We start from the raw sequence: 22,407 nt of genomic DNA, 5'->3' as shown, positions 1-22,407 counted from the left end.
AATTATTTCTTGCTGTGACTTCTCTGGGGGGGGGGGGGACTTAGCAGCAATGGGTAACTACAATTCTAGAAAGACCTGCACTGACATAGCAATTCATCACATCGCTCAGAAACACCTGAGTGTTTCACACATGAAATTACTTTTTGGCGTGTAGTGACCATAATTATGTGAGCAAACATGGAGAAAATTTACAGAACACTCGTCCAAAACGATCTTTTAAAATAATCAGTCATCTAAGGTGTAATTAAGTGCCAATTTAAAGTAACATTTTTTCAACAGCATTTACATTTTAAATTAGAACAAAAAATTTTGTTCATAATCATTTTGAAGTAAAATGATACAAACATCATATTAAATAGATGTTGTGACATATTGGTATTAATATTCCACAATTAAATACTTTTATGGTAGAGGTAATCAAAAATAAAACTTGGTATAGTAATACTAAAAAGGATCACAGAAATTTTTAACAAAGATAGAAGGTATTGACATAAGTCTTATCTTGGATGGCTAAGTTTCAGAAAGAGAGTCCTCATTAAATTTGGCTTCTGGTGCTAAACTAATGTAGTTTATATTGACTTCCTTGTTTGCATTTATTACATTTTGAATTAAAAATGCAGAAGTTAGTTGATAGCACTGCAGATATCCTGTATTGTTTGATTGTTAATCTACAGTACTGCTGATTCCCAGTATTATCGGATTGTTAATGTACAGTATTGCTGATTCCTAGTATTGTTTGATTGTTAATCTACAGTACTGCTGATTCCCAGTATTATCGGATTGTTAATGTACAGTATTGCTGATTCCTAGTATTGTTTGATTGTTAATCTACAGTACTGCTGATTCCTAGTATTGTTTGATTGTTAATCTACAGTACTGCTGATTCCCAGTATTGTCGGATTATTAGTCTCCAGTACTGCTGATTCCCAGTATTATTGGATTATTAGTCTCCAGTACTGCTGATTCCCAGTATTATTGGATTATTAGTCTCCAGTACTGCTGATTCCCAGTATTATTGGATTATTAGTCTCCAGTACTGCTGATTCCCAGTATTATTGGATTATTAGTCTCCAGTACTGCTGATTCCCAGTATTATTGGATTATTAGTCTCCAGTACTGCTGATTCCCAGTATTGTCGGATTATTAATCTACAGTACTGCTGATTCCCAGTATTGTCGGATTATTAATCTACAGTACTGCTGATTCCCAGTATTGTCGGATTATTAATCTCCAGTACTGCTGATTCCCAGTATTGTCGGATTATTAGTCTCCAGTACTGCTGATTCCCAGTATTATTGGATTATTAGTCTCCAGTACTGCTGATTCCCAGTATTGTCGGATTATTAATCTACAGTACTGCTGATTCCCAGTATTGTCGGATTATTAATCTCCAGTACTGCTGATTCCCAGTATTGTCGGATTATTAATCTCCAGTACTGCTGATTCCCAGTATTATTGGATTATTAGTCTCCAGTACTGCTGATTACCAGTATTATTGGATTATTAGTCTCCAGTACTGCTGATTCCCAGTATTGTCGGATTATTAATCTACAGTACTGCTGATTCCCAGTATTATCGGATTATTAGTCTCCAGTACTGCTGATTCCCAGTATTGTCGGATTATTAATCTCCAGTACTGCTGATTCCCAGTATTATTGGATTATTAGTCTCCAGTACTGCTGATTCCCAGTATTATTGGATTATTAGTCTCCAGTACTGCTGATTCCCAGTATTGTCGGATTGTTAATCTCCAGTACTGCTGATTCCCAATAGTCGGATTATTAATCTACAGTACTGCTGATTCCCAGTATTATCGGATTGTTAATCTCCAGTACTGCTGATTCCCAGTATTGTCGGATTGTTAATCTCCAGTACTACTGATTCCCAGTATTATTGGATTATTAGTCTCCAGTACTGCTGATTCCCAGTATTGTCGGATTAATCTACAGTACTGCTGATTCCCAGTATTGTCGGATTGTTAATCTCAAGCACTGCTGATTCCCAGTATTATCGGATTGTTAATCTCAAGTACTGCTGATTCCCAGTATTGTCAGATTAATCTACAGTACTGCTGATTCCCAGTATTATCGGATTGTTAATCTACAGTACTGCTGATTCCCAGTATTATCGGATTGTTAATCTCAAGCACTGCTGATTCCCAGTATTGTCAGATTAATCTACAGTACTGCTGATTCCCAGTATTATCGGATTGTTAATCTCAAGCACTGCTGATTCCCAGTATTATCGGATTGTTAATCTCAAGTACTGCTGATTCCCAGTATTGTCAGATTAATCTACAGTACTGCTGATTCCCAGTATTATCGGATTGTTAATCTACAGTACTGCTGATTCCCAGTATTATCGGATTGTTAATCTACAGTACTGCTGATTCCCAGTATTATCGGATTGTTAATCTCAAGTACTGCTGATTCCCAGTATTGTCGGATTAATCTACAGTACTGCTGATTCCCAGTATTATCGGATTATTAGTCTCCAGTACTGCTGATTCCCAGTATTATCGGATTGTTAATCTACAGTACTGCTGATTCCCAGGATTATCGGATTATTAGTCTCCAGTATTGCTGATTCCCAGTATCGTCGGATTATTAGTCTCCAGTATTGCAGGTTCCCAGTACAGTTGGATTGTTAATGTACAGTACGGCAGATTCCCAGTAATGTCGGATTATTAGTCTACAGTACTGCAGGCGCCTAGTACTGTTTGGTTGAAGTCTTCTGGTTGATCAGCATACACATAATGGCCAGCACCACGAATCGCCTATAAAGCAAAGCAAAAAAAAAAGTACAAATGTGTTAATGTTGACAAAGCATGTTGAACATATAAACATACAAGAAATAGGAGCAGGAGTAGGCCATATGGCCCCTCGAGCCTGCTGTTGAACAATTTGTAGTTTTCACGCTTAATACAATTTTACATAAAAGTTATTATTATGTTTTTTAAAATATTCTTGCCCTAGATTATTTGGTGCTTGAATCTTAGATCATTCTCATGGGTGATTCTCAACCCTCCACACTTTCGAGAGTGTCTATCTTTCCTTTGAGATCTAGGTAAGCTTTTGTAGCAGGACAGATAAACAATCAGCAAGCCCTGTTTGTTAATTGCTTTTGGATACTGGACTGTCTTATTCCTCGAGAAGATTACATTTCAGTCTTCAAAAGAGATAAAGTGTCCCAGAAGACCTCATTTTAAGTATTAAAAAGCAAAGCAAATAATCTAACAGTGACCAAATACAGTTATATATTTACAGTAAAACATCTTTCATCTAACTCCTTGAGTAGATAAGATCAAAGATCCCAACTCTAAGAGCCAAACTATGTTTTCGTAGATAACCTTTAAATACACACAATATTTCTCTTTTCTTTTTGGAATATCAACCTGTCTGTTCTGAGACTTTCAAACAAACAACCTCTTGACTCTCGTGATTTTTAAACGGTCTTCTCATGAGATTTTCCATTTGCTCTCTATAAAGAAAGACTTGCATTTCTATAGCGCCTTTCACAGCCTCAGGGCATCCCAAAGCGTTTTACAGCCAATTGAGTACTTTTTTAAGTGTAGTCACTGTTGTAATCTAGGGAACGGTGGCAACCAATTTGCGCACAGCAAGCTCCCACAAACAGCATACGATAATGACCAGATCATCTGTTTTTAGTGATGTTGTTTGAGGGGTAAATATTAGTCAGGGCACTGGGGAGAACTCCCCTGCTCTGCTTCAAAAAATGCCATGGGATCTTTTACATCCACCCGAGAGGGCAGACGGGGCCTCAGTTTAACGTCTCATCCGAAAGACGGCACCTCCGACAGTGCAGCGCTCCCTCAGTAGTGCACTGGGAATGTCAGCCTAGATCCTATGCTCAAGACTGGGACTTGAATCCACCACCTTCTGACTCAAGAGGCGAGAGTGCTACCCACTGAGCCACAACTGACATAGTGTAAGAAATTCAATAAAAAGAAACACGTAATTATTTAAAAGTGATTTACAGAGGGCTAGTTTAGTTCTTAGAGTTGCAATCATTATATTATTTTGTCCACTCAAGAAGTTAGATAGAAGAATGTCTACTGTAAGTATGACCTTACTTTGTCAGATTAAGTTTATTTAAAAAACTGGCTTTTTCACACCTAAAAAGAGCAGGTTGAGAAATAGAAGTTACAGAAGACAATGAAGAGAAGTTAGAGTCATAGAGTTTTACAGCGCAGAAAGAGGCCCTTCGGCCCATCGTGGAAGAGATCACAAGAAATCTGACAAAATCCAGATTAGCCTACAAAGCAAGTATTCTAAGTGAGAAAGTGTCAAGAGTGAGACTTTAAAAAGTTTAAGAAGTTCAGTCCAATGTTTATCACTTATATGTAAGAGTGAGGTCTCTGAGAACAGAGAGACTGAGGTCAGCACCCTCATGTGTACAGGGAAGGGCGAGATTAGATGAACAGATCAGAGAACTGGGTGTAGAGGTCAGTCTTTTCATTAAAGAAGTCACACAAATAGACATAAAGGCCCTGTTTTAACTCCAGGTGGATTCCCCGCTCAGGCCGGAGTTTAAAATTAGTCAGGTCTCAATTATGTCATTGGGCTGCAACATGCACAAGTAAAGAAAGACCCTGGAAAAACTCAGCAGGCCAGGCAACATCCGTGGAGAGAGAAACAGAGTTAACGTTTCAGGTCGAAAACCCTTCGTCAGAACGTCTTCGACCTGAAATGTTAACTCTGTTTCTCTTTCCACGGATGTTGCCTGGCCTGCTGAGTTTTTCCAGCGTTTTCTGTTGTTATTTCGGATTTCCAGCATCCGCAGTATTTTGCTATCGTAAAGAAGGACCCTGTGTTGGCTCCGGGTGCGTGTCCTTGCTGCCTGCTCAGGAGAGCAGGTTAAAATTGCAGATGTTGCGATCATGGCAACTTTCGGACAGGTAAGAGCCAGGGGCGATTTTAACTGCCCAGCTGCCAGGTTTCTGCTGAGCGAGTAGGGTTAAAATCGCCACCCAAATTTCTACACGGTAATTTTGCAAGGGTAATTCCTGGCAGAGTACCAAACAACCCAGTTCCCGCAGAAAAAAATAAAAGAAATGAAGAAAAATGTGCCAGAGATGGCCTAAAAAGTCTACCATGACATGAATTCCCACTTATTTCCCAATCCTTGGACGCCTAGTTGTCAAGAACGTAATTAAGAATGAACACTCTGCAAGCAAGAACATTAGAAAGTGGCGTGCTGGACGACTCTCCCACATTTTACTATTTTAATGAAGCTCTTGCCGGTTTCAGGTGGGAGCTTTCCGTGCTTGCCTCACCTCCCCCACACAACCCCCTACCTCTCCCCCCACCCACACACGGAAGTGCGATGCTTGCTGACTCCGGAGAATTACTCTACAGCAGGCCGGATCAAATTACACATTCCAGACAAACTGTTGGGTGTGTCCCGTCCTCCAAGGGGACAAATCAGAAATCTGGTACAGCTCACTTGTGGTGCAAATAGACATAGCCATGAACTGGTGCACACAGGCCTAATGGGCTCTCAAACTGACCCCAGTCTGTGTAGATCTCGAGAGAAAATCCAGTATCATTTACTTACTACTATGTTGACTGAGGAATTTGGTCTTAGTGCTTTGATCTGTTTTCCGGAGATGCCATCTATGCAAGAGCGTGCTCCATAAATCACTGTGATGGAGATGTCCTCTTGTATCTGATTAATCCTCAAAAGCATTGGCTGTTTAGCCCAACCATAAGGTATGGTCATGTTCTTGAAAGCAGTTTCACCACTAAAAATATGGGGAAAAAGCAAATGTTTTAGGATGTTCCTACAATTTTCTTTCCATTCCCTCATATACATTCCTTTATGTAACCCCATTCAACTGGGGTGGATGGCAAAGTCTACAACACTTTATAATAGCCAGCGTGTGATTGACTATCAAAAGGAATTTGAATGGAGTGTTAAGTTCTACAGATTTACCCCACTTCTGAGATAGAACAACTTAATGTGGAGAGAGCGTTAACGGCTCAATCCGTATTTGAACAAAGAATTGTCAAAACTTAATACCAACACCTCCAAGTCACACACCATCCTGACTTGGAAGTATATCGGCATTCCTTCATCGTTGCTGGGGCAAAATCCTGGAACGCCCTACCTAACAGCACTGTGGGAGTACCGTCACCACATGGACTGCAGCGGTTCAAGAAGGCAGCTCACCACCACCTTCTCAAGGGTAACTAGGGATGGGCAATAAAATGCCTGCATCCCAAGAATGAATTTTTTTTTAATTGAGGAAAGCATATCAGAGCGATAGAGTTTCCTGAGTCACTACTGTAATGGCACTAGAACTCAATTCCATGATTTTCTGTATGTCATCTTTTTACTTGAGATCCAAGCAACAAATTTCAGCATTATCAAGTTAAAACACTGCGAGTGTGACCTATTACGATGGTAGCTATTTGAAGAGTTGCTTTTGAAGTTCATCAGAAAAGCATAAATGGAGCTTCGCACAACAGCGAGCCCTTTTATTTACAATGCTACTGTAAAAGTCAGCTAACCGGGTGGTGAAGGATAGAACACTAAAGCCTAGTCTGACAAAGGGTCATCGACCTGAAACGTTAACTCTGTTTCTCTCTCCACAGGTGCTGCCTGACCTGCTGAGTATTTCCAGCATTTTCTGTTTTTATTTCAGATTTCCAGCATCCGCAGTATTTTGCTTTTGTATTACTATTAACAGCTACTTCTTTAAGACACAAAAGATTCTAATATGCTTTACACAGCCACAAAAGTGGTGTGTGTCTTCATCGTGTTTAGCGAAATTTATCTAGTCTAAAGAACAGGGTAGTAGTAAACATCAACTCAAAGACAAGTGAAAATGACAACAGTTCATCCTTAAAAACAAAATCTGAATCAACCTAAATTCCTTTCTATAGTAAATGGTGTCAGCCTCAGCTCATTGGTGGCACTTTCGCCTTGGAGTCAGAAGAGTTCCACTCCAGGGACTTGAGCACAAAATCTAAACTGATACTCCAGTACTGAGGGAGTGCTGCACTGCCAGAGGCACTATCTTTCGGATGAGATGTTAAAACGAGGACCCGTCTGTCCTCACAGGTGGACATAAAGTATCCCATGGCAGTACTCCAAGAGGAGTTCTCCCCTGTGTCCTGGCCAATATTTATCCCTCAACCAACATCACTAAAACAGATTATCTGGTCATTATCTCATTGCAATTTGTGGGATCTAGCTGTGCGCAAAATTAGCTGCCGCATGTCCTCCATTACAACAGTGACTGCATTTCTAAAGTACTTCATTGACTGTAAAGCGCTTTGGGAGGTCCTGAGGTCGGCAAAAGCACTACAGAAATGCAAGTTCTTTCTTTGTTTAATATATATTCAAGCTTAATGCATATACTTTAGAAGTGAATTTATTGTCCATTTCAATTTCAAATAATGTGTAACTACAGTACAAGGAAAGTTGTTTTAATACATCGCATTGGATACCAGAGAGTTCCATATTTTCAAAGATTTAGCTTTGAACATTTTGTAAACGAACTAAAGCACAACAGCAGTGTTACTGTGAAATACAAAGCTGGAATGTGGTACTACAGAGAAATATCTTACGGTTTGTATGCTCATTTGAATAGCCGTCATTATCCGTCAAAAGCTTTGCTTAAAAATGGCCAACACGTCATTATGTTTTAGTTGTCTGTACGAAAATAATGATGTATTTTTCCAGTTAAATTAAAGCGATGGGTATGAGTTTTAAGTAAACATAACATTGACTGTATTAGCTAGGGTCTGATTTCAAAATACAAGAAACTCTTTGGTATCCGGCACCGACAGGACCGCCGTGTTGCCGGTTGATTAAAAATTCCAGATGACGGAGCGGGTTATCTACCGAGGCTATTTTTAACAAAGAAAAATAAAAAAATCAAGAAATGTGCAGTATACAGTAATTGGGTACTCACCTACAGAATGTTGTGTTAAATGGATGGTGGAAGATGCTTGATTAAGTACAGTACTGCCAGTTGAGGGTAATGCAATGCAATGACTACCAGCAGCGTGGGAGACACACAGTACCCCTGTAAAATGGCGGATCAGAAGAGACTACCGGCAGCGCGGGAGAGTCAGACTCCTGTTATTGAGGTGTTCCGACTTCCGACAGCGCCAAGAAGCCGAGTAGTGGCAGTTTGGAGAACTACCCCCACTGACTAACTCGGCCACCACGGGAGACTCGGACTCGGCAACATTGCCGGTTATTGAGATGTTGTTTTCGGAGTGAGAATTTTGCCGGTTAATAGAGAGTTCCGGATATTTAGGTGCCGTTTAAACGAGAGTTTCCTGTAAGATGACCTTTTGGTTCAGAGCTGAAGATGGGAGGAGACCAATGTTCCCGGTCCGGAGGTCCCATGCAGACCGCTCACCGGCTTTTACATGGGAGAAACTGCGCATGTGCGAAAATTTGAATGGGCCCCGCAGCCAGTTAAAGGGGCCGCGAACCAAAAAAAAAATTACAGGGAACATTGGAGGAGATCATGGCCTAGAAATTGGGTTTTGGCTTAGCCAGGGCTTTAGCGCCGGAAGTTAGTGCCGGCGCTAAGTCCCCCTGCGCGCGCCAAAAATTCAGCAGGGCCGCGCCCAAACGGCTGCCGGCGCTACTGAAGGGTCTTTGCGGCGGTAAATCGGCGCTAACTGCCGTTTCGCGCCGCAATTCCGGCGCTGCGGCACCCGATGCGGTGCGGCAGGCTCGGGAAGTGCAGGCCTCCTCCTTCCGTTAAGGAGGAGCTGCCTGCACCCGGCCGCGGCCCGCGCAAATCTGTCTAAAAATGAGCCCGGCACCTCGGACAAGTGCCGGGCTTGCATCTGTTCCGGGGGATGGGGGGGAGAAGTCCGGGGAGGGAGCTGCGGGCAGGCGGCCGGCGGGAAAGCGGCCGGCCGCCGCGGGGCCTTTAATGCGCCGGCGCAAACTCATGCAAGACTCTGTTGCCAGAGTCTTAGTTGCGGCTGCCACGGGCGAGGCGGCCGCAACTGAATTTCGGCGCTAGGGCCCGTCGGCATGGCAACCGGGACGCTGCGCACACCGATGACGTCATCGGTGCCGGCGCAGCGCTACCGGTGCAACGCCGATTTAGGGCCCCAGGGAATTTTTAAACTGGCCATAACTCTGGCGCTAGTCCCTCTAGCGCCTCAAAAGCGGCGCTAAGGCAACTGAATTTCTAGGCCGTTGACTATTTTAGTGCAGATAAATCACAGTAAGAAATAATTTGCAGAATTTTCTGTAAGTATATGGATGTTTAACGTCCCCTCTTGCCTATTTTATGTTGGATACTTTATCGTCGATTGGCAACACTTGTATTGTGAGTTGCATATAAAAGGGATTGTTCATCAAACGCTTGGATACCAAGCTATAAAGTTTGTTCTTGTGGCGCCTGAACTCAAACAACAATAATGGATCCTATCTGAAAATTTCAATGAGTTAATCAGGAAGTGTTCAGGTCAAATCTCGGAAATATGTTAAGCACTTTTTTTAGGAGGATGAATTAACGCAATACTGTTCACGTGGGTTGAAATCGGAATTGATGTCGCAAACACTGGTCACTGCATGACAGTTTCTTAGAGTTTCATCACATATATTTTAGAATACAGTTTCTTAGGGAGTTTCATCACATATATTTTGAGCTTAACCATAAATGACAGCAATTGCTGTACCATTATGGGGTGATTAGTCAGTTCAAATCACCTTCACCACAGCAACGTCCCCTCTTGCCAGAAGACAAAGTTCACGGCGACGTCCTCAATCTCAGGGAAATCTAGGCCACAATAGTTTTAGTCGCAGGTAGAAATGGCAAAGAGAAATTGATGCTGATGGAGGTGCAGTTGGGAGGGGGAGGGGGAGGGTGAAAGATGCTGCTGGGAGGGAGGAATCATATACTGTACCAGCATAGTGTCAGCCATGGCTCAGTTGGTAGCACTCTCATCTCTGAGTCAGAAGGTTGTGGGTTCAAGTCCCACTCCAGAGATTTGAGCACAAGAATCTAGGCAGACACTCCAGTGCAGTGCTGAGGGAGCGCTGCACTGTCGGAGGTGCTGTCGTTCAGGGGGTGGACGTAAAAGATCCTATGGCACTATTTTGAAGATCAGGGGAGTTCTCCCAGGTGTCCTGGCCAATATTTATCCCTCAACCAACATCACTAGAAAAACAGATTATCTGGTCATTATCACATTGCTGTTAGTGGGAGCTTGCTGTGTGCAAATGGCTGCCACGTTTCCTACATTACAACAGTGACTACGCTTCAAAAGTACTTCATTGGCTGTAAAGCGCGTTGGGGCGTCCAGTGGTGGTGAAAGGTGCTATATAAATGCAAGTATTTCTTTTTTTTAAAGGGATACTTCAATTTAATTCAATTCAATTTTATTTGTCATATATGCAGCAGACGTGATTTTTATGAGTCCTCCCAACATTGGAATAAATACACCATAACAATGATAAAAATACTAATAGAAATACAGTATTATAAATAAAACAACAGTAATAAATAATAATAAATTATTCGTTCATGAGTCTTATGGCCTGGGGGTAGAAGCTGTTTCGAAACCTGCTGGTACGAGACCGTATGCTTCGGGAGCAGGGCGAAGAGGTTGTGGCTGGGGTGGCTAGCGTCTTTAATGATTCTCAGGGCCTTCCCCCTTAAACCACATTTTATGATTTCTCAGCAATACAACCTTCCTGAGCCATTATATACGACAGCTAATGAAGGAAAGATTGAAGTATTGTGAAAATAATGGTAACAACCACGAATGCTATTTTCATAACCCTAAACTAGCCTCGGGACATACAAGTAGTTCTGGATTGCAAGTCAGAAATTCCTGACCACAATATCACTTTAAAAAATTGAGGTCGTCACGACTAACTCTAACTGCACACATCTGTCAATGTTTCATTTTAACTCGGTTTAACTGTAGTGAAGGTGATTTGAACTGACTAAATCACCTCACATTGGTACAGCAACTGCTGTCATTTACGGATAACCTCAAAATATATGTGATGAAACACTAGGAAACTGTCACGCTGAAGAAAAAATTAACTAAAGAAAAAAGTAGCATAGTTACTTTCAGTGCTTACCTGGGAGTTTGTGCATTGCAGTGATAAATGTATTCTGTGACAGTATTTTCATCTTCACACACAGAGGAGAACTTTTGCTTGAAGTCAGGCCTTAATCGCTGCACTAGACTTGGGCCTGTGATAAATATAAGAAACATTTCACCACTGAAAGAAGTTTCATTTCCACAGTCTGGTTTCTACATTTTTGCAGCTAAATAAAATCAGTTGATTGTCAGTTTCTAATGTTGTGGTTGCTAATCAAAGGGGATTTTACAATTCATAGAATTTTTATAGAAAGAAAAACAACCTGCATTTCTATAGCACCTTACGACCCAAAGCGCTTTACAGTCAATGAACTACTTAATGAAGTGTAGTCACTGTTGTAATGTATTAAACGTGGCGGCCAATTTGTGCACAGCAAACAGCAATGAATTAAATGACCAGATGATCTCTTTTTTCGTGATGTTGGTTGTGGCATAAATATTGATCAGGACACTGCGGAGAACTCTCCTGCTCCTCTCTGAAACAGTGGCCTTGGGATCTTTTACGTCCAACTGAGAGAGCAGACGGGGCCTCAGTATAACCTCTCATCTGAAAGAGGGCACCTCCGACAGTGTAGCGCTCCCTCGGTACTGACACTGGGAGTGTCAGCCTAGATTTTCTGCTCAAGTCTCTGGAGTGGAACTTGAGCCCACGAACCTTCTGACTCAGAGGCGAGAGTGCTACCCACTGAGCCACGGCTGACACCTATACAGCAGATTAACTGGTCATTCGTGCCATTGGGGCTAGCACATTTGCCTACAAAAACCAGTGACTACACTTCAAAAAAAGTAACTGATTGGCTGTGAAGCATTTTAGGACACCCTGAAGGTTGCGAACGGCACTATATAAAGGCAAGTTCTTTCTTGCCATGATCCTATGAACTGTGAAGGCCTTTGAATAACAACAGTCCAATTAGTAACTGAGGGGGTGAAATTGGTGTCTGCCAGTAGCCTGATTGCTCTTGGCAAATCGGCACAGGATCGCAGGATGTGCCAGGATGATGAGGGGCAGGCCAGAGCCAGCACTAGCAGGCAGCAGTTGCTGGTCTGATGCTAGACCACTGCGGAAGGGTAGGAGCTAAGCGGGCAAAATGTCACTTTGCTTGGTTAGAGGCCCTTGGGGGGGGGGGGGGGGGGGGAGGGGGGATTAAACAGTGGAGTATATGCTACAAGCGTGGGAATGCCCAAATCATACATACTTAGATACTTACAGCACAGAAGGAGGCCATTCGGCCCATCGTGCCCGTGCTGGCTCTTTGAAAGAGCGACGATCTTTCTCGTAAGTAAAAAGGCACACGGAATAGATTTGGGGGGAGACAGTAGGGCAGGCACCAGGGATCCCCACAGACATAAAGACACACGTTGGGGGCGGGGGGGAAGAGAAGCCAGCAGCAAGATCTCAAAGAGCAGCGCTGTAGCAGGAGAATCCACAGGATGAGAAAACCTGGACAGTTGGGACATAGCAACTCTGCCATAGTCGACAGATGAGGCCTCAACGCAGCACGGGAATGCATGGGGCAGGCAGAGGATGGATTACACATCTGCCGACATCCCATAGCAACACTGGGGGAGATCTACTGAAACAGTCGGGTGTCTCTCCCCATCACACTTCATTTGTCCAACCTTTGTCACACATGCAAATTCTTGCACCAGACTGGCTCACATTCATAAAACAGCAACAAATTGCAACAGAACAGGTAGAGAACAGACCAATGAAGACTGCAACGGAAAATTATGAATTAAGAGGTAGCAAAACAAAGGTATAAAAACTACCAAGATTAATTAACAATCTTGTTGTGCGAGGCCCCTTGGGACGGAGCGATCATAATATGATAGAATTCTTCATTAAGATGGAGAGTGAAGCATTTGACTCAGAGACTTGGGTCCTGAATTTAAATAAAGGAAAGTACGATGGTATGAGGCGCGAGTTGGGTAGGATGGATTGGGGAACGTTACTCAAAGGGTTGACGGTGGATAGGCAATGGCAAACATTTAAAGATCGCATGGATGAACTACAGAATTTGTTCATCCCTGTCTGGCATAAAAATAAAACAAAAAAGGTGACTCAACCGTGACTAACAAGGGAAATTAGGGATAGCATAAGATCCAAGGAGAGGACATATAAATTGGCCAGAAAAAGCAGCAAACCTGAGGATTGGGAACAGTTTAGGATTCAGCAAAGGGGGACAAAGGGATTAATTCAGAGGGGGAAAATAGAGTATGAGAAAAAGCTTGCATGGAACATAAAAACTGACTGCAAAAGCTTCTATAGATATGTGAAGAGAAAAAGATTGGTGAAGTCAAGCGTAGGTCCCTTGCAGTCAGAATCAGGGGAATTTATAATGGGGAACAAAGAAATGGCAGACCAATTAAATACATACTCTGGTTCTGTCTTCACAAAGGAGGACACAAATAACCTCCCAGAGATGTCGGGGAACATAGGGTCTAATGAGAGGGAGGAATTGAATGAAATCAGTATTTGTAGGGAAATGGTGTTAGGGAAATTGACGGATTGAAGGCCGATAAATCCCCAGGGCCTCATAATCGGTAGTGGGGAAAATGCTAGAGTCCATTATAAAAGATGTAATAGCAGAGCACTTGGAAAACAGTGACAGGATCGGACAAAGTCAACATGGATTTACAAAAGAAAATCATGCTTGACTAATCTACTGGAATTTTTTGAGGATGTAACTGGTAGAATAGATAAGGGAGAACCAGTGGATGTGGTGTATTTGGACTTTCAAAAGGCTTTCGATAAGGTCCCGCATAAGAGATTAGCATGCAAAGTTAAAGCACATGAGATTGGGGGTAAGGTACTGACTTGGATAGAGAACTGGTTGGCAGACAGGAAGCAAAGAGTTGGAATAAACGGGTCTTTTTCCGAGTGGCAGGCAGTGACTAGTGGGGTACCGCAGGGATCGGTCCTAGGACCCCAGCTATTCACAATATATATTAATGATCTAGACGAGGGAACTAGATGTAATATCTCCAAGTTTGCAGATGATACAAAGCTGGGTGGGCGTGTGTGCTGTGAGGAGGATGCAGAGAAACTCCAGTATGATTTGGACAGGTTGGGTGATTGGGCAGATGCATGGCAGATGCAGTATAATGTGGATAAATGCGAGGTTATCCGCTTTGGTGGCAAAAACAGGAAGGCAGATTATTATCTGAATGGCAATAGATTGGGAAAAGGGGAAGTGCAACGAGACCTGGGTGTCCTTGTGCACCAGTCGCTGAAGGTAAGCATGCAGGTGCAGCAGGCGGTTAAGAAGGCAAATGGTATGTTGGCCTTCATAGCGAGAAGATTCGAGTACAGGAGCAAGGATGTCTTGCTGCAGGTGTACAGGGCCTTGGTGAGGCCACACCTTGAGTATTGAGTGCAGTTTTGGTCGCCTTATCTGAGGAAGGATGTTCTTGCCATGGAGGGAGTGCAGCGAAGATTCACCAGACTGTTACCTGGGATGGCAGGAATGACGTATGAAGAGAGATTGGGTCGATTAGGCTTATATTCGCTAGAGTTTAGAAGAATGAGAGGGGATCTCATTGAAACTTATAAAATTCTAACAAGACTAGACAGACTAGATGCAGGAAGGATGTTCCTAATGGCGGGGGAGTCCAGAACCAGAGGTCACAGTCTAAGGATAAGGGGTAAGCCATTTAGGACAGAGATGAGGAGGAATTTCTTCACCCAGAGAGTGGTGAACCTGTGGAATTCTCTACCACAGAAGGCAGTTGCGGCCAATTCATTAAATATATTCAAGAAGGAGTTAGATATATTTCTTAAGGCTAAAGGGATCAAGGGATATGGGGAGAAGGCAGGGACAGGGTACTGAGTTTGGATGATCAGCCATGATCTCATTAAATGGCGGAACAGGCTCGAGGGGCCGAATGGCCTTCTCCTGCTCCTATCTTCTATGTTTCTATGTTACTCGTGCCCAAATGCACATGTTGCTAAAACATTGTGCACCAGTACCATTGTATGGCTGAGAGAGGAATTTTTTTTAGAAATAGGAGCAGGAGTAGGCCATACGGCCCCTCGAGCCTGCTCCGCCATTCAATAAGATCATGGCTTATCTTCTACCTCAACTCCACTTTCCCGCACTCTCCCCGTATCCCTTGATTCCCTTCGTATCCAAAAATCTATCTATCTTGGCCTTGAATATACTCAACGACTGAGCATCCACAGCCCTCTGAGGTAGAGAATTCCAAAAGATTCACAACCCTCTGAGTGAAGAAATTTCTCCTCACCTCAGTCCTAAATGGCCGACCCCTTATTCTGAGACTATGACCCCTAGTTCTAGACTCTCCCGCCAGGGGAAACGGCCTTTCAGAATCTACCCTGTCAGAATCTTATATGTTTCAATGAGATCACCTCTTATTCTTCTAAATTCCAGAGAGTATAGGCCCAATCTACTCAATCTCTCCTCATAGGACAACTCTCTCATCCCAGCAAACAATCGAGTGAACCTTCGTTGCACCACCTCTAAGGCAAGTATATCCTTCCTTATATACAGAACCAAAACTGGATTTGTTGCTGTAATATACTATTGACTGAAACAGAATATAGCACAGTAAGTTTTCCTTACCAAAGGGCCCAGCCAATCTAACACTTGCCAATGGGTTGAACATGCTCAGCATTGCACCCACGGCTTTTATCCAGATCGGCATTGGTCGCTCCCGGTCTGTGTGGTCAAGTCGCTCTGGAAATCCCCATGGCTCAACCAGAATGAGGTGCTTCACCCTGCACAAACCACATAAAGTAAATGTATTCACTGTTATATGTCACTACGACAGCCACTTACAAACGGATTTTACTTAAGGTAACTGGGGTGTGATTTTCTGATAAAAGACGTGCATTTATATAGCGCCTTTCATGACCTCAGGACACCCCAAAGCGCTTTACAGCGAATGATATACTTCTGAAGTGTAGTCAGTGTTGCAATGTAGGAACTTGCGCACAGCAAGCTCCAACAAACAGCAATGTGATAATGACCAGATAATCTGATTTTTTTTAAGTGCTGTTGAGAGATAAATATCGGCCGGGACATAGGATGAACGCCCCTGCTCTTCTTTGAAATAGTGCCGTTAGATCTTTTACGTTCACGAGAGAGGGCAGGCGGCGTCTCGGTTTAATGTCTCATCCGAAAGACGGCACTTCTGACAGTGCAGCTCTACCTCAGTATTGCACTGGGAGTGTCAGCATAGATTTTTGTGCTCAAGTCTCGAGTGGGACTTGAACCCACAACCTTCTGACTCACAGGCGAGAGTGCCACCCACTGAGCCATGGCTACCTAAGGGCAGCAGTGGGGTTTGTGAAGCCCTGTGTCATCATGGCTCTCTCCGGCCGATCCCACAGGACACTGAAGCCTCTATAGCAGCAGTGTGAAAATTCAGACGAGATAATCCCACAGCTGCAGATGTAGAGAAAGAGGAAGAAAAGAATGAGGAAATTTAAAGAAAATAAAAATTAATAATGGCAGAAATTAAAAATGCTTTTTTGAACAGTATGTTGAAGATAAATTTTGTCAGATCATTTCAAGCTGCATCATCCGAAGTTGAACTTTGAAATACAGATCTTTATCAGTGTAGAAAAACGTGGCTAAAAACTGTTGGATAAATGGGTGGAGGCTCCAACCGGTAACGTCCATAAGTTCAATGTGATGTCACTGTTTATTGACATTTCAGTTTCAGTGTGCTTGCTACAATTAGAATCCTAGAATAGTACAGCACAGAAGGAGGCCATTCCGCCCATCGAGTCTGCGCCGGCTCTTTCGAAGAGCAATCCAGTCAGTCCCACTCCCTCGCTCTTTCCCTATATCCCTGCAATTTTTTCTCCTTCAAGTATTTATCCAATTCCCTTTTGAAGGCTACTATTGAATCTGTATCCACCACCCTATCAGGCAGTGCATTCCAAATCCTAACCAGTCACTGCGTAAAAAAGATTTTCCTCATGTCGCCTGATTTTTTTGCCAATCACCTGAAATCTCTCGTCATCGACCCTTCAACCATTGAAAACAGTTTCTCCTTATTTACTCTATCTAAACCCTTCATGATTTTAAACACCTCTATCAAATCTCCTCTTCGCCTTCTCTGTTCCAAGGAGAACAACCCCAGCTTCTCCAGTCTATCCACGTAACTGTAATCCCCATCACTGGAACTATTCTAGTAAAACTCTTCTGTACCCTCTCTAAAGCCTTCACATCCTCCCTAAAGTGTGGTGCCCAGAACTGGACACATTTCTCCAGCTGGAGCCGAACTAGTGTTTTATATAAGTTTAGCACAATTTCCTGGCTTTTGTACTCTATGGGCTCGAATTTCCAAGCCCCGTGGAGGCGGGTTTGGAGGCGGGAGTGGGGGGAAAATTGCAGAATCGGGGGGCACGAACTCTTCCCGCCCCAACCCGCCTCCATGCCCGTTTCCCAGGAAGCGGGTACCCGACCTCTGCTGGGAGCCGCCTCCCCGAGGTGGGAAGGGGATTAGTGCCAATTAACTGCCTGTTAACAGGTAGTTAACAGGCAGTTTTTGGCCTAATCCCTATTTTTAGCCCTATAGTGTGGGCTGCCCGACGGCTCCAAACCACGCCAAGTTAGTGAGGCGGGCCGTCGGGCTGAAGGGCTTGGAGGGTTCGAGATGTCCGGTGTTCAGGTGAGTGATGGGTGCATGAGTGCAGAGGTAAGTGTGTTTGGTGTGTGTAAAGTGTTTAAATAAGTTTTACTTACCTTTACTTACTAATGCAGGCTTCCTTCCTTCAGGTCTCGGGAGTCTCTCATCTCACCGGCACAGAAAGCAAAACAGCTGCGAGCTGTCAAAAGTTGCAGCCTCTGCTTTCTGTTCTGGAGAGATTTCTAACTGAGTCTGTGGAGAAGGACTCAAGTTAGAAGTCAGGTTGTCAGTGTTTGACAGCTTCACAGAGCTGTCAAACGCTGATATTTCATCTGTCAAAAGCTCTTGACAGATGAAATGTCAATCCCTGACGTTACCTGTAACCGGGTGTCCCTTAATTGGCCTGCTGGGCGGGCTCAACAAGGTCAATCAAGGGAAAATCGCGTGGGTTGGCCACAACTCGATGGAGGCGGGACTACAACCCAAAAAGTGGGAGCCCCGCCTCCATCACGTCCCCATTGACAAAATCCAGCCCTATGTCTCTAGTTATAAAGCCCAGGACCCAGCACCCAGGGAGAAACATAGGAAGATCAGAGTGAGAAACATAGAAAGAGGATACACAAAGAAGAATGAGCGAAACATGCAGAAAGAGTGAGAAATACAAGGAACAGAGTGAGACACAGAAAGTGAAACACAAATAAAAATTAGCAAAACAGGAAAGAAGGAAAAAAAACCAGAAAGAGGGAGAAACAAAGAACATGGAAAGAACCGGGAAAGAGGGAGAGAAACACAGAAACAATGGTGAGGGAGATACAGAAAGATTAGGGAGTAATAGATACAGGGGCAGAAAGAGAGAGAGAGGGAGAGAAACTACGAGAAAAGCACAAAGGGGGCGGATAAAAGTAAAGAGTAAGAAAGACAGAAAGCTCTATTGATGCTCTAAGAATTGGATTTTGAGATACAGTCTCATTAGATCATCTCACAGCCAATAGCTAGTCTTTACCAACCTCCCACCACCGTCCGCCCCGCCCTTTTTTTTTGATTGGGGCGAATCTCTGACAGGTTGGGATAACCAGCAAGAACATGGATTTTCTTTCTTCGCTATTAAATATCTTATTGTGTTTATTATGTTCGAAGTTTTATTTCTAGGGGCATACGAGGTGTCAGTGAGAAAGGAAGCCGAGTGTTGAAAGCAGCTTGAGAAATGTTTCCCATGATTAAATTGGTCGGTCTTGTACCACTTGCTGATGCGTCACTGGTGCTCGTTCATTAGTACATCTTTTTTGACTGCCTGCAGTATAACTATGGCAGTAATCAGCACTACTCAGAGATCATTCCATTAAAACAGGATTTTTTTGGTCACAATACTTTTTCCAGGTAATCCATGAATGTGATGGACGTTTTGCCGTTATAATGAAGTGTGACACTTGACACCCTTGCCTAACAAAAATCTATCTATCTCAGTCTTGAAAGCTCCAATGTCCCAGCAACCACGGCCGCTTGGGATAGATTCCAGATTTCTACCACACATTGCGTGAAAAACTGCTTCCTGATTTTGCTCCTGCATTGCTCCCTCTAATTTTAATTGGGAAATGTTGCAGAGGCAGAAGTTGGTAATGGATAGGATGTGTGTTTTAAAGCTTAGCTCAGGGTTGAACAGGGAGTCAAGATCGCGACTAGTCGGGTTCACCCTGAAAGAATGGTTAGGGTGGGGGTTGGAGTCAAAGGGAGGGGGGTGGAGTTTATGGTGGGGACCAAAGATGGCGACTTTGATCTTCCCAATGTTCAGCTGGAGGAAGTTGTGGCTCACCCAGAACTTGATGCCAGACAAGCCATCTGACAGCACTGAAGCAGTCAAGAGACATGGTGGAGAGGTAGAGCTGGGTATCATCAATGTACATGTGGACCTGTGCCTGCTGTTGCTGAAGGGCATCAAGTGGATGAGTAAGAGGAGGCCAAGGATAGAAACTTGGCGGACCTCGGTGGTGACAGTGAGGGAGAGGGAAAAGAAGCCATTGCTGAAGATGCACTGGATGCATTTGATAGGTAGGATCAATATTTGTAATACTATTCACCTACCACTTTACAAAACTTTCTTAAGATGCAAGTAACTTTATTCTTCCCTCCCCCAAGCCTCTCATTCTCAGTTATTTACACTATAACTTTTTTTTGATCTACCTCCCATGGTGAATTGCAAGATTTGGTTAATATGCAAGTAAATACTTGTTTATTCTTACCTTCTCCCTCCTCTAAGCTTCTCTTTTTACAGTTATTTACCATGATTATATAAGATATTATTCTCTGCCTTATTTCCCACAGTGGATTTGTAATTCCTCCTGAAGCTGTCATTGCCCACTACGTTTCCAATGGCAATATACAGAGCCTTGAGCAGATAGAGTGGTCATTCAGTGTGTCCAGGTCTGGCTAACTGACCGATTGCAGTTGCAATGTCTAACATCAGCATCAAAACACCCTGTAAACATCGCCCTCCAGCCTCACGTTACTTCCCCCTCTGTGAAACAACAGCATTATTATTTAGGATTAAACTTTACAAAAAAGGCTGAATAACATTTTTTTTTAAACGCACTTTTCTAACCCTCACAGCTCGCGATTGTTATTTGAGAATCTTCTCTCACGCACAAAGAATTTGTCAGCCAGAGGTGTAACTCGGGTCCTTTTCTACGTGCATTTTACGTGACATGGATTATCATGGTGCCCTCTTGAATATTGTACTTCCACAGGAGCAGGGTGAGGACATTAACACCCACGACGCACTTTTCTCTTGCACACGCATGCGTGCGCACACAACAACAACTTGCATTTATACAGCGCCTTTAACGTAATAAAATGTCCCTAGGCGCTTCACAGGAGCGTTATCAAAACAGAGTTTAACACTGAGCCACATAAGGAGATATTAGGACAGGTGATCAAGAGCTTGGTCAAAGAGGTAGGTTTTAAGGAGGGTCTTAAAGGAGGAGAGAGAGAGGTAGCGAGCAATGTTCCCTTTAAGCTACGTGGCTGCGCAGCTCTCTGGACCTCCCGCACAGCCGGGTCGCCGGATTTTCTTAAAGGAGCTGCGCACCCAAAAAAAACTAATGAGAACATTGGTAGCGAGCTGGAGAGGGTTAGGGAGGGAATTCCAGAGCTCGGGGCCCAGGCAGCTGAAGGCGCGGCCGCCAATGGTGGAGCGATTAAAATCGGGGATGTGCAAGAGGCCAGAATTGGAGGAGCGCAGAGATCTCGGGAGGGTTGTAGGGCCGGAGGAGGTTACGGAGATAGGGAGGGGCGAGGCCATGGAGGGATTTGAAAACAAGGATGAGAATTTTAAATTCACAGAATTTGTCCCCAACATCCAAGGCTCAGGTGAAAATCCCAACTCAAGCCCCAGGCCCCAAAAGGACAGGCACCCAAAACATCTTACAGGCAATTCTAACATTAGTTGATCAATTTTATAGGTAGGTCGAGTGATATTTTTCAGAAATTGTGTAATTTTTTGTTTTGTTACATCAGAAACATTATCATTAGCTGTATATCTTAGTGAAGAATGCAGCCAAAAACAGTGTGACAAAATAATTTCAATTATTTGATAATTCTGTAATTTTTTTTAGTAACTTGATTGGATGATTTTGTGTTATCACGTGGGAATTTTAGCATGGGTGAGCGGGTGTGAGTGGGTACAGGTGGGCAAACATTCCGAGTGTGTAGGAAAGCCGGCTCCAACCCGCCGACTTCTGGGTTTTACTGAGACGGGACAAGGTGCAGGAAGCCAACCCGCTCCTGGGAGGCCTCCAGCGTTTTCTGTTGTTATTTCAGATTTCCAGCATCCGCAGTATTTTGCTATTGCTTTAAATATGTTAATGAGGCTGCAAGCCTTGGGTTTAACCTGCTTTGCAGCTTTTATTGTGGCCGGCCGGGTTTCCCGATCGGCGGCTGCAGCGAGGACAGCCTCAGAGAGCATTCCTCGTGGGCCAGGAGGAACAGGAGTGCTACCTCCCAGCCCCCGCCCCCCCACAAAGCTACCACACCATCAGAACCCCCGTACAAATCCTCCCCCCGAACTCCGGGGTGGGGGATTGGACCCTCCTTCTGGATCGGACACACACCCCCTCCCCAGGGTCTGGGATCGGACTGACATGATCCTGCGGTCTCCTACGGAGCGTTCCCCAGGAAACTACTCTTGTCAATCAGGCTGACTTCTGGGCGGGGAACCTGTCAGGATCAAAAGAGTTAAATCTCCACAGTATGTGGGGAAACCCAGACTTTCCCGATCAAAGCTCCAACCCACCCGCCTACGGAACCCACCCCAGTAAATAGCCAGCCCATAATCTGCAGCACATAAACGGGCCATTTAGCCCAACAGGTCTATGCAGATCCTTACACTGCACACGAGCCTCCGCCCACCCTATCAGCATATCCTCCTAATCCTTTATTCCTCATGTGTTTATCTAGCTTTCCCCTTAAATGCATCTATGCTATTTGCCTCAACTACTCCTTATTCCATATTCTCACCAGTCTAAGTAAAGAAGTTTCTCCTGAATTCCTCACTGATTTATTAGTGACTATCTTATATTTACGGCCCCTAGTTTTGGAATCCCCCCAACAATTAGAAACATCTTCTCCACGTCTCCCTATCAAACATGTTCATAATCTGTAAGATCTCTATCAGGTCACCCCTCAGCCTTCTCTT

General features: G+C 43.7%; 1 protein-coding gene across 1 annotated transcript in view; it reads right to left on the bottom strand.

The window, feature by feature from the left end:
• Positions 1–239: 239 nt before the first annotated feature.
• Positions 240–22,407, bottom strand: part of LOC147115290 (1-acylglycerol-3-phosphate O-acyltransferase ABHD5-like) — a 43,116-nt gene continuing 20,948 nt past the window's right edge. The window contains exons 4-7 of the mRNA XM_085993706.1: positions 15,704–15,858; positions 11,098–11,212; positions 5,578–5,764; positions 240–2,776 (exon numbers count right to left, since the gene is read on the bottom strand). Coding sequence (XP_085849832.1) covers positions 2,687–2,776; positions 5,578–5,764; positions 11,098–11,212; positions 15,704–15,858 — 547 coding nt within the window. The 3' untranslated portion in view covers positions 240–2,686. The remainder of the gene's footprint in view (positions 2,777–5,577; positions 5,765–11,097; positions 11,213–15,703; positions 15,859–22,407) is intronic.

Source organism: Somniosus microcephalus, chromosome 7 (assembly GCF_052327205.1).
Source record: "Somniosus microcephalus isolate GS21.2 chromosome 7, FLI_Smic_1.0, whole genome shotgun sequence".
Taxonomy (NCBI): Eukaryota; Metazoa; Chordata; class Chondrichthyes; order Squaliformes; family Somniosidae; genus Somniosus; species Somniosus microcephalus.
Note: the sequence above shows the minus strand (reverse complement) of the source record. Positions and strands in the feature narration are given on the sequence as shown.